General features: G+C 41.4%; 2 protein-coding genes across 2 annotated transcripts in view; one reads left to right on the forward strand and one right to left on the reverse strand.

Moving 5' to 3' along the window:
• psmd1 (proteasome 26S subunit, non-ATPase 1) overlaps window positions 1–10,228 on the reverse strand; it is a 134,605-nt gene extending 124,377 nt beyond the window's left edge. Inside the window, exons 1-6 of the mRNA XM_003226960.4 lie at window positions 10,070–10,228; window positions 5,598–5,641; window positions 3,963–4,036; window positions 3,388–3,557; window positions 2,327–2,532; window positions 1,001–1,144 (exon numbers count right to left, since the gene is read on the reverse strand). Of these exons, the coding sequence (XP_003227008.1) occupies window positions 1,001–1,144; window positions 2,327–2,532; window positions 3,388–3,557; window positions 3,963–4,036; window positions 5,598–5,641; window positions 10,070–10,085 (654 nt within the window). The 5' untranslated portion in view covers window positions 10,086–10,228. The remainder of the gene's footprint in view (window positions 1–1,000; window positions 1,145–2,326; window positions 2,533–3,387; window positions 3,558–3,962; window positions 4,037–5,597; window positions 5,642–10,069) is intronic.
• An 822-nt stretch (window positions 10,229–11,050) lies between these two features.
• iqcg (IQ motif containing G) overlaps window positions 11,051–12,957 on the forward strand; it is a 60,787-nt gene continuing 58,880 nt past the window's right edge. Inside the window, exon 1 of the mRNA XM_062976898.1 lies at window positions 11,051–11,192. The gene's annotated coding sequence lies outside the window, so the exon portion shown is untranslated. The remainder of the gene's footprint in view (window positions 11,193–12,957) is intronic.

Genomic DNA, 12,957 nt, shown 5'->3' on the forward strand with positions numbered 1-12,957 from the left:
CTCCTCTTTTCTGTATTTTCTCAGAGGCGAAGGTGTTTTAAACTATTTTTCCTTCCCTCCAGAGAAGTGCTACTGATTTGTGTCATTTTAGGTAATTTCCTCCTCTAAAGAGCTCGGAGATATCAGATGTGTTAATGCCTGGGCAGGCTTACCTTATTCACATAAAACAACAACAACTTTATTCTTGGGGCGGCTTACATGAGAAAACAAATCGACCACAACATAAAATTAACATATAATCCATAACTTTAAAACATAATATAATAACATAGTTATAAAACAACAACATAACATGACAATTATTAAAACCAAGACCAATAATTTTGTGTGACTGATGTGAACTTGGCTCAGACTTTTAGGTGGACACGGTGATAGTAATAATGATAATAACAGTTATTATTGTTATTCTTACCATTATAAAAACAGAGAAATAAATTGACTGGTGAGATATAAAGGTTGGATCAGGTATCCACCATCATAAAAACAAACATTTTGAACATGCATAATTTTTACTCTCAATTTTGTATTTCTATTTCTCTTCTCAAGGTAGATTTTGCCTTTCTTAAATGGAAATTATCCAGGGACTCTAACCCAGATACAGAACAGGTTTTGCAATGTAACCATCTCTACTTTCAATAGTTGTAATGCTCACCATAGTTAATATTTTCTAGTGTTTTCTTACTTATGTAGGCAGTGAAGACAATATATTTTTGTTAGGTTTTCAGTGGGTTTACTTCATTTATTAATTGTGCTATCTTTTGCTTGGTCTCATTCTTCTTTCTTGCATTTTGTGTTATTGCTACAAATCACCTTAAGGGCACTTATGGAGGAGGTGCTCAAAGGTCTTTATAAATAAACACTTAAATAAATAAAAAAAACCAAGACGTGTCATCTTCTGGCTGACACTATTCCCAGCCCGCTTTCCCCTTCCCGCTGCCCCAGAGTTTGACTGCCAGTCATAGGTACACATTTACACTACTAAAAGCCCCAATTGTGATACCTGGCACACATTGATGAAGTCAGGTTTTTCTAAGTTCATGTAGATTTTCACCAGAACTCTCAGCACCTGGTTGCGGAATTGCTTATTCTGCATTAAGGACATGCAGAGCTTCAAGCTGTAGGCCAGCATTCCAGGAACGTCATTCTACAAAATAAAAGTAAATTGCTTTCAATTATTTTTGTCAATATTCAATAATTTACTAAGTCTCATAGTGAAATCCCTTGTCTCCTGAAGACAAGAAAACTGACTGGCTTCTGGAAAAAAAACTATTAACAAACAAACAAACTGAATGGATACATTATTCTCCATGTAAAGTAGGTGACATTGTGAGAAGTGGTGTAGCATAGGGCCGAGAAGTATTAATTACGAGCAATGGTGCCACATATTTAGCTTTATTTCTGCTCAAAACTAGAATAAAACCATCAATAACTAGTCTGTAAGGGACAAGATATTCCCAATTTCATCTCAATTATTTGTTCTGCAACCCAGACAGTATCTCTAAAACCCATTCACCATTTTTGCCACGATGAGCACTCCACTACTTTCTATCAAGGGTAGCAAGAGACCTACTGCTTTTTCTTTTTTATTGGCCTAAGTGCTGAAGGTTCCTGCATCCCTCCCCAGTATTTAATAAGGCAAAGACGTACAAGCTAAAAATAATTACAGTAAAACTCCCATAAATGTGAAAGCCATATTTATAGTTTAACTTACCCCAGTCCAAGGAAAATTGCTTCTCTAGGAAGCGGCTAGGTTTTTCAGGTGACTCTATAGCAGGCATGGGCAAACTTCAGCCCTCCAAGAGTTTTGGACTTTAACTTCCACAATTCCTAACAGCCTACTGGCTCTTAGGAATTGTGGAAGTTGGAGTCCAAAACACCTGGAGGGCCAAAGTTTGCCCATGCCTACTGTATAGTATGCTTTCCTTTGAGTCATGCTAGAGAACATAGGAAATTCCTAGAGACATCTGAAGATGCCAGCCACAGATGCAGGAGAAACTTTAGGAGAAAATGGTGCTAGAATATCACCACAACACTTCAGTGATTCTGGCCATGAAAGCCTTCAACAATGCATCCTCAAGAGACATCTCCTCCAGGGCAAGTCTATGGCATGCCATGACCAGAAGTTGGGTCATTTAATGGCATTCAGACACATCTGCAGCTTCAGGTCTGGGAGGCAACATACCATCCACAAATATGTGGGTCTTACAATATACAAATTTCTTGATATATGTAATACAATTGCTTGCTACTGTCAAGCAAATTCCTGTTTCTGATCTGAAAAGTATTCTGCATGGGTATCGAGATCACATTCTGTGCTTTTACTTACCGATTCCAAAATGGTTTTCTCAAAGATATCCAGCCTGCGCGTCTCCAAGGCAATCCCAATGGCTTGTTTGTACTTGTGATCATCTAAACAGCGCTGGAACATCTTGTTCACGATCCCTTCAAGCCGTGGATCAACAGCCTTCTTTGCTCCCTCGGCCAGATCAGCATTTTCCACACACTGCTTGGTGTAATGGTCGATGCATTTTGCTGGGGAGAGGAAAAACACACACCTGACTTTCTGGAACCTCAGAGGCACAAAGTATCATCCCGCCAATTTGGTGAGGAATATTGTCACACCTGCCATGTTGCAACTACAAAGGTTATGTTATGGAAGCGTTTTACATCATAAAATCAATTTGGCAATGCTATAGGATGGGTAGGAAATGTAATGTTATCTGAAGCAAATAAAATAAAAGAAACCTGACTAGAAAACTGTACACTTAAATCCATCACATGCAAGGTTTGTAATGGTTCTGACTTTGTAAACAACAATTCTAGTATCTGATGTTTATTTTAAAACATGCCAACTCACTTAAATCTGTCTGCAAAAGAGGAGAGATCACTGCTTTCTCTAATACGGTTACCTCTAGCCATTTCATGTCTTTCAGAGCAATATGCTGTTATTTATATATTCCTTTCATCTTCTGTGTAGAAATAATTTGCTTCCTGTTAGCATATGAGTCCTGGCCCTTAATACTACCAGAAAAAAATTGCTAAGCCTTGAACCAAGTTATATATGTGTTCAAAAACCCTCAGCAACCTAAAATTTCCAGAAATTATCCTGTCAACCCTCCTGAAACTCAAATTACCAGGTTTCAAAACCAGATGCTTTATGAGCAGCTTCCTTTAGAGCAGGCATGGGAAAACCTCGGCCCTCCGGGTGTTTTGGACTTCAACACCCACAATTCCTAACTGCCTACCGGATGTTAGGAATTGTTAGTTGAAGTCCAAAACACCAGGAGGGCTGAAATTTGCCCATGCCAGCTTTAGACCATTAGTTGACCTTTGCTAAGACATGGTGGCTTAATAAAACGTTCTTGAGTGGACACTGTTAGGCCTTACCAATGATCGTCTCCACATATTCTGAATTGTCACCAACGTTAAATAGGTTGCCGGCTCCCAGGGCATAGTTCAGAGACTCTTCAAAGGCTCCAAGGTGATAAAACACCTTTGAAGCCACCAGAGCTGCAAAATCACGACTCCGGAAGCCAACATCTTCATACAGGATTTCACTACAGGAAAGTAAGGAAGAAAGACTCAGTACCTTACTAACTCCAAACACAAAGACAGTTTCATATTTCAACCTAACTACAGCATACACAGTTAGGTCTCTGCATTTAATGTGGGTAGGGGTAAAAGACTTCCACAAAAGTAAAAACAAAAACGAAAACAGAACTCAGTAATTTTTTTATCTTATCTCTAGGAATACCATGGTTTTCAGCACAACTCTTTAGCCAGCTTCTGGTGGAAGCTGACACTGAGGTGCACTGGAGGACCTTGGAAATCATAGAAAGGCCATATTAATAAAATGCAAGGATAATCAATACTCATAGCACCATGCATTTTCCTATTAACAAAGATGTAACAGATTTCTCTGGTGCTTTACAACTGGCAATCCCATTCCCATTGCCTCTTACATTTTGTCCACTGACTCGGAGATCTCTGCCCAGAAGTCATTAACGACAGCATTCAGTTTGTGAAGAGCAAACTCCTGAAAAACAATGCAAACAAGTCAAAGGAGAGTAAAAAATAAAATAAACTTTATTTATACCCCGCCACCATCCCCCCGAAGGAACTCGGAGCAGCTCACAAAAAGCACACAATAGTGCCGTGACAAAACAGCATACATTTACAGAAACAACATGCGATTGCATAAAAACAACATATTTACATAAAACAGCATACTAATATAACCCTCCCAATTTAAAATCCAACAGACACAGCAAAGCTGCAGAAAAAAACAAGCTGTGTATCAAATTGTTAAACTGAATGGACATCTCAAAGGTGAATTTCAGAGAACTGTATTTCGACACGTATTTCTCAGAATGGGAACAGCATGTGCTGTAGGCCATGTGCGATTTCTGTCATACCCCTCCTCCATTTGAGCTCCTCCAAGGCTTCTTCATTATTGAAGATTTTTCAGATGAAAAAGCATCCAGTAATAGTATACATCAAAATGGCCTCTCAACAAGATACCCCAAACTACCTTAAAATGCCACAACATGGTCTAAAAACCTGGTAGTGTAAATCCAAGCAAATTTCCATGTCACAAAAGACAGCAATTCAATTTGTCATAAGGGAGAAATCTGGCCCCCATATTTACCTACCCAAGACCTAGATCAACAAAAAGTCACAACCACCATCAGAGCAGGTTACTCAATAAATAATGGGTGAAAGAAAGAAAACATCTAGTTCCCATGTGGGAAAATGTATCTCCCTCTGAATTTCCTGAATTGTTGAATCCAACAATATATGCAGAGCAGTGGGTTTCTCATCCTTAATTTAAGCACAAAGACTATTAATAATACAAAGCAAACTTTGCTACCAGGAAACAGACCACTGCAAAGGCATACAAGCATTATTCCATGCCTCCTTCCAGGCCACTCTCCCATATTCTATCTAAACACTTGGAAAGTACAGGCTTTAGAAAGTACTTTAAAGTACAAAGCTTATCTTATTTCAAAAGTAATTTATATGTGGCTAGGTATGCAAAAGCTAAACACCTCCTTTTCCTTTGACCTAGCTCCTTATTGAAGGCAATTGTTAGTCTTCTTCATATGTTGCCCTAATGCTGAATTGTGCTTCCTTGATCATCTAGCTGTTACTGTCCTACAACTCCCATCAGCCCCATCGAGCACCTTCAATGATGAGATCGGTGGGAGTTGTAATACAAAACATCTGGAACGTGTCCATCATTATGATAAGTTTTAAAAACTCGCCCCAATGGCCATTACCTGAGTCCACCAGTAAACTCTTTGCTATGGATTCTATTGACATTGTTTTGCGTGACCTCTTCATGTATTTTATGTATAATACATATCAACAAAGGATTTGTAGTAGTTAAAATTATAATACACTGTGTACAGCAAAAACTCAAATCTATTTTCTGCCATTAAGAAATATTGACCAGATCTGCAACACCCGAGTATCATATTTAACAATACATTCATACCGAACAAATGCTACTACTGTTTCTGGAAAACAGTGAAGAAATAATGAATAATTAGAAGTTATCTGTTGTTCCTAAAACAAAGCAAAGTCTACATTCCTACCTTGAGTTCTGGCTCTTCCTCATCCAGGAGGGAAATAATTCCAGCTGCAAAATAACAAAAAAGTAATGGGGTTAAAATAAACAACCTTTCTCAGTAAAGAGGGAAACTGTGGTTAAGAGATGTCACTATGAAATTGAGAAAATCTGGGTTTAAAGCTTGGCCGGATATCAGTTCTATCAGACAGCACAGTCAATGCAATTAGCTCTACCTTTTTATTATGGTCCACTGAATTCAGAACTCTTGCAGGAACCACAATGCAGTAACACATCAAACATGCAGATTAACTTGGGAGCAATGCCCACTGAACATAAGTAATGAAACTTCAATGACCAGCTGAGCAGACCGTCAAAAAGGAATGTACTGTATTTCCAGTTCTCTTATTTATATCTGCCATTCCATCTACTGTATTAATGTTAAACGGACACGAAAGGCTAGATGGGAATTCAGAAACCATTCAGATATTGTTATTTTATTGGTATTTATTATTGCCATATATACTTGGGTAAAAGGGCTGAACTACAATGAAGAATTAAGGCAGTTTGACATCACTTTAACTAGCATGGCTAAAGATTATGTAAACACAGGCACTGTGGTTTTGCAAGACATTAGAGTTTCTCTGTCAAAGAGGTCTGGTGCCTGCCAAACCACAACTTATGGGATTCCATCACACTGAGGCATGTCACTTCAAGCAGTGTCAAACTGCTCTAATTCCTCAGTGTAGATGCCCTGTTTCGATGCCTTCTAAAGAGCCATCTTGTTGTATGGCAGGAATAGGCAAACTTCGGCCCTCCAGGTGTTTGGGACTTCAACTCCCACAATTCCTAATAGCCGGTAGGAAGTCCCATGCCTGTTGCAGGGGTTGGAGATTTGGACCATGGAGACCACAGTTCTCATTCCTGCTCAGCCATGGAAACCCACTGTTTGACTCTGGGCAAGTCCCACTCAAACCTCACAACCTCTGAGGATGCCTGCCATAGATGTGGGCAAAACATCAGGAGAGAATACTTCTGGAACATGGCCATATAGTCCAAAAAACACACAACAACCCAAGTCCCACTCTCTCAGCCTCAGGGGGAGGCAAAGGCAGCCTCCTCTGAACAAATCTTGCCAAGAAAAGCCTAGGCTCACTATAACTCAAGAAACAATCCTACCTTCTAACTCAGTGGTTCTCAACCTGTGGGTCCCCAGATGTTTTGGCCTTCATCTCCCAGATATCGTAACAGCTGGGAAACTGGCTAAGATTTCTGGGAGTTGTAGGCCAAAACACCTGGGGACCCACAGATTAAAAACCACTGCTCCAGATTATTAAATATGGTTTTCTGTGGGCGAGCAGATGACAACTACCAGATGGCATATGTTCGGTATCAGAAAATAGAGCAGATGTGGTTGGTCTATCCCAGTGGTTCTCAACCTGTGGGCTGTGGCACAGCAGTGGGCCGCGATAACAAAAAAACTGTCCTCCTTCATTGTTTATTTATTTTATCTATTTCTGCTCCTTTCCGCAGAGCTGACCACTGCATTGGATAGACCACATCAGCTCTAAATTATGAAATGTGGTTTTCTGTGGGCAAGCAGATGACTACTGGATGGCGTATCTCCTATATCATAAACTAGAACTGATGTGGTCTATCCAATGCAATTTTCTGAATCACCATGCCAAATCACCAAACCAAATCTATAGTTGACCAAAAACTGATTCGTAACCCTTTTAGTACTAATGTTGGAGAGTGGACCCAGGTCAAAAAAAGGTAAAACCCACTGATATAATAGAAGAACAAGCCCTATGAGGAATGGCTGAAAGAGCTGGGCATGTTTAGCTTGCAGAAGAGAAGGTTGAGAGGAGAGCTGGTAGCCATGTATAAATATGGGAGGGGAAATCATAGGGAGGAGGGAGCAAGTTTTTTTTTTCTGCTGCCTTGGAGACTAGGACGCAGAACAATAATAAAATAATAATAATACAACTTTATTTATATACCACTCTATCTCCCCAAAGGGACTCAGGGTGGTTTCCAAGGTGCAAAACATCTTACAAAACTTAACACCACAATAATACATCAATTAAAAACACAGCAATTTCAGTTAAAACAAGAGTCACAATCAGCGTCTTCAATCAAGGAAGCAGGAATCATTAGTCAAGGCAATGCTGGCATAATCCATTTTTAGAGATAGTTAAAAACTTGTACACATACCTTAGGGTCAAGAAATGGATAGTGTACCAAAGTCTGGTTTGGGTAATGAGACTAATCTTGGTCAAAAACCTGCCGAAACCACCAGGTTTTTAGTTTCTTGCGGAAGGTGGGGGGCTTGTCTGATCTCTTTAGGGAGAACATTCCAGAGCAGGGGGGCCACTACTGAGAAGGCCCTCTCCCTCGTCCCCACCAACCGTGCTTGTGACAGTGGCAGGAGTGAAAGGAGGGCCTCCCCATAGGGAGAAATGCGATCACAGAGACAGGCAGGGCCCGAGCCATGTAGGGCTTCATAGGTCAGTACCTGCACCTTGAATTAGGCCCAGCAGTTTATCGGCTTCAAACGACAGGAAAGGAGATTCCACCTGAACATTAGGAAGAACTTCCTAACAGAGAGAGAGAGCTGTTCAGCAATAGAAGTCTCTCTCTGCCCCGGAGTATGGTGGAGGCTCCTTCTTTGAAGGCTTTGAAACAGAGGCTGGATGGCCATCTGTCGGGGGTGCTTTGAATGTAATATTCCTGTTTCTTGGGAGAATGGTGTTGGACTGGATGGTCCATGAGATCTCACATTCTGGGCACTGCAATTGAAGGGAGATGTTGATTCTTAAGCTGGAATGTGTCCAGAGAAGGGCGACTAAAATGATCAAGATTCTGAAGAACAAGCCCTATGAGGAGTGGCTTAAAGAGCTACATGTTTAGCCTGCAGAAGGGAAGGCGGAGAGGAAGAGGAACATGGATCAAGATGTGAGGCGACGTTATAGAGAGGAGGGAGCAAGCTTGCTTTCTGCTGCCCTGGAGACTAGCCAATGGAACAATGGCTTCAAACAACAGGAAAGGAGATTCCACCTGAACATTAGGAAGAAATGCTAGTGGGATCATCTATAAGATCCCATATTACACCGATTCTGAAACAACTGCATTGGCTACCAATAGAACATCGGATATCTTACAAGATACTGATCCTGACATTTAGAGCTCGAAATGGCCAAGGGCCATTATATCTTAGGGACCGCCTCATTCCTTTTTTCCATCAGTGGTCACCTCGATCCTCCCAGGAAAATCTCCTATATATACTGGGCCTTAGGGAGGTACACCTGGAAGCTACAAGGCGTAGAGCCTTTTCGACCGACACTCCAATTCTGTGGAACTCACTGCCTCCAAATGTTAGAACAATGTCAGAGTTGCGACTTTTTGTAAAAGCGCTCAAGACTTGGCTGTTTAGTTGTGCATTTAAGTAAATCAGATCTAATTTGCCAAATAGTCACTGTTGAATGTTTTTATATTGTGGAATGATATTTTAAATTGTAGGTCGTTCGGAGCACTCTGGTGGAGAGCGACTAATTAAGAAATAGAGTGAAGTGAATAAATAAAGTGAAGTGAACTTCCTAACAGAGAGAGAGCTGTTCAGCAGTGGAAGTTGTCTCTCTGCTGCGGAGTGTGGTGGAAGCTCCATTGTTGGAAGCTTTGAAGCAGAGGCTGGATGGCCATCTTATCCGAATTTACTAATCCGAACGTATCTCCTCATATGAGCCAGCTAGATCCCTAAGATCATCTGGAGAGGCTCTGCTCTCGGTCCCACCTGCCTTGCAGGCGCGGCTGGTGGGAACGAGGAACAGAGCCTTCTCAGTGGTGGCTCCCCGGTTGTGGAACACCCTCCCCACAAATATCCGACAAGCCCCCAACTCTTCTGGGTTTCAGAAACGCAGTGAAAACATGGCTGTGTGCACAAGCTTTTAACGAGTAATACGATAACGTCAACATGGTCTGATTGAAGGCTGAAGCATGAGGTTTTTAGACAAATGGATCTAATTTACATATGTTTTAATTGTTATAATGTATTTTAATGATGTATTTTTATAGTTTTAATTGATTATGTGTACTGTTTTTGTCTTATTATTATGTTCTTGGCATTAAATGTTGCCAACTGTGTAAGCCGCCCTGAGTCCCCCCGGGTGAGGTGAGAAGGGCGGGGTATAAATGCTGGAAATAAATAAATACATCTGCCGGGGGTGCTTGAAATGTAATATTCCTGCTTCTTGGCAGAATGGGGTTGGACTGGATGGCCCGTGAGGTCTCTTCCAAATCTATGAAATAGCTTTCTCCAGGTCTCCTAAGGAAGCCTCCAAAGAGAGCAGAGAAGGCAGTAAGGAAGGGAAAGAAGGCAAGGCGAAGGAAGGCCGTGCGGCCTGCGAGGGAGAGGAAGGGGCGCCGGGGCCTGGCGTGCCTGACTCAGCAGAAACCCCCCGCCTGCGCCCCGGCTTCTCCCTCGGAGGAAGGCCCGCTCACCGGCGGAGGTGATCATGGCGCCGCGTCTTCGGTTCTTCTTCCGAGGTCACAAGAATCCCGGGAACCCCGTTCGAGGAGCCGCTGTCCTGGTTGCTGCTACCGCTCAGCCCGTGACCAAGCTCATTCGCCGCTTCCGTCGCGACCTGTGGCGAACCCGGAAGTGACGCCTAAAGGGCCCGCCCGCCCGGTGCAGCTTTAGGCCCCCGTCGCCTTGGCAACCGAAAGGCGGGGCGGGACGAAGGTTGAGTGTGCCTGTCTATTGCAAACGCCTGTTTTAAAATAGTAAAATAAGAGTTGAGTCATTTCCTCTTTCTGTTATAACTCATTCCTGGCCCTGGTTGTTGGCATTATTATTATTATTATTATTATTATTATTATTATTATTATTTATTTACATACACAACAATATTAGTACACAGCAAAAAGGTCACTCTGCTGGCTGTTGTATTGGAATCCACGTCAGACACTTCCCAAGAGTCTAGGACTATGTGAGGTAAATAATTTGTGCAAATCTTTGTCGGGTGGCCTTTTGCTATCATTATGGGTGTTGGCATTATTATTATTATTATTATTATTATTATTATTATTATTATTATTATTATTATATGCACAATATTAGTACACAGCCAACAAGGTCACTCTGCTGGCTGTTGTATTGGAATCCACGTTGGACACTTCCCAAGTGTCTAGGACTATGTGAGGTAAATAATGCGTGTAGATCTGTGTCGGGTGGCCTTTTGCTATCATTATGGGTGTTGGCATTATTATTATTATTATTATTATTATTATTATTATTATTATATGCACAATATTAGTACACAGCAAACAAGGTCACTCTGCTGGCTGTTGTATTGGAATCCACGTTGGACACTTCCCAAGTGTCTAGGACTATGTGAGGTAAATATTGCGTGTAGATCTGTGTCGAGTGGCGTTTTGCTATCATTATGGGTGTTGGCATTATTATTATTATTATTATTACTATTATTATTATTATTATTATTATTATTATTATTATTATTATTATATACACAACAATATTAGTACACAGCAAACAAGGTCACTCTGCTGGCTGTTGTATTGGAATCCACGTCGGACACTTCCCAAGTGTCTAGGACTATGTGAGGTAAATAATGTGTGTACATCTGTGTCGGGTGGCCTTTTGCTAACATTATGGGTGTTGTTGTTGTTGTTGTTGTTGTAAGGACCATCAGCCACAAAAATAGTCAACTATTGCCTATGTAGCTTTCCCTCTACATACGTATGCCCTTCCCTTCCTGTGAGCTGGTGCCTTTCTCCAGAAAGTTCCAAGACCAAAAGTTAACTTGAAATCAACAAGTGAGGTCACAGGTATCACTTATACCAAGTAGGTGTGGAAGGTGAGGAAGACCCTCAGCCAATGGTCAATTTTAGATAAGCAAAAGGTATAAATTCTTTGTTTGGTGCGACATGCCTTTGCGGCAGCCATTTACATGATTACAGCCCTCTGGGGTATGTACGGCTGTCCCGCCTTCTCACAACTGTGGTGAAAATAAACTTTGCTTTTTGCATCTCTCACGAGACTGAATTTTTCTGCATGATTTCCCTCCTGAGCCAGGACCCTTTGAAGGTAATTGTCTTACATTATTATTATTGTTATTCTTATTATGAGCTACACAACAAGAGTAGTACACAGCAAGTAAGATCACTATGCTGGCTTTTGTATTAGATCACATGTCAGACACTTCCCAAGTGTCTAGGATTGTATGATGTATTAGCGATTATTATTATTATTATGACACAGCAAACAAGATAGATATGCTGGATTTCGTATCACAAAATCCCAAGTCGAACACTTCCCAAGTGTCTAGGACTGTGTGATGTATTTTCGGATGATGCGTGCAGATCCCAGCAGGGTGGCCTTTTGCAGTTGGCAGATCGTAATTTTGTCAATGTCTATTGTTTCCAAATGCCGGCTGAGATCTTTTGGCACGGCACCCAGTGTGCCGATCACCACCGGGACCACCTGCACTGGTTTCTGCCAGAATCTTTGAAGTTCAATCTTGAGGTCCTGATAGCGGCTGAGTTTTTCCTGTTGTTTTTCATCAATGCGACTGTCACCTGGGATGGCGACATCAATGATCCAAACCTTTTTCTTTTCCACAACTGTGATGTCTGGCGTGTTGTGTTCCAGAACTTTGTCAGTCTGGATTCGTAAGTCCCACAGTATCTTTGCATGTTCATTTTCCAATACTTTTGCAGGTTTGTGATCCCACCAGTTCTTTACTGCTGGGAGGTGGTACTTGAGGCATAAGTTCCAATGAATCATTTGGGCCACGTAGTTGTGCCTCTGTTTGTAGTCTGTCTGTGCAATTTTCTTACAGCAGCTGAGGATATGATCAATGGTTTTGTCGGTTTCCTTGCAGAGTCTGCATTTTGGGTCATCAGCTGATTTTTCGATCTTGGCCTTAATTGCCTTTGTTCGGATGGATTGCTTCTGGGCTGCAAGGATCAGGCCTTCTGTCTCCTTCTTCAGGGTCCCATTCGTGAGCCAGAGCCAGGTCTTCTCCTTATCAGCTTTTCCTTCAATTTTGTCATTATTATTATTATTATTATTATTATTATTATTATTATTATTATTATTATTATGGAGGCTGACCATGTGGTCAAAGGCCAGGAGCAATCAAAATACAAATAGAGAGGAAGTTACCTCATTCCTCAAAGAGATAACATTACTACATCTTCAAATGGGGAGGTGATAGTGGTCAAGAGAAGAAGAGTAGAGACAGGAAGAGGGTTGCCTCATTCTAATCCTGTTCTCTAGTCTAACTACTCATTGAGGACTGGGGACTTGGATGAAATCCAACAGAAAGGATCCAGGCAGTGACATCTCCGGCCGGTCCTCTGTTCGG

Source organism: Anolis carolinensis, chromosome 3 (genome assembly GCF_035594765.1).
Source record: "Anolis carolinensis isolate JA03-04 chromosome 3, rAnoCar3.1.pri, whole genome shotgun sequence".
NCBI classification, from domain to species: Eukaryota; Metazoa; Chordata; class Lepidosauria; order Squamata; family Dactyloidae; genus Anolis; species Anolis carolinensis.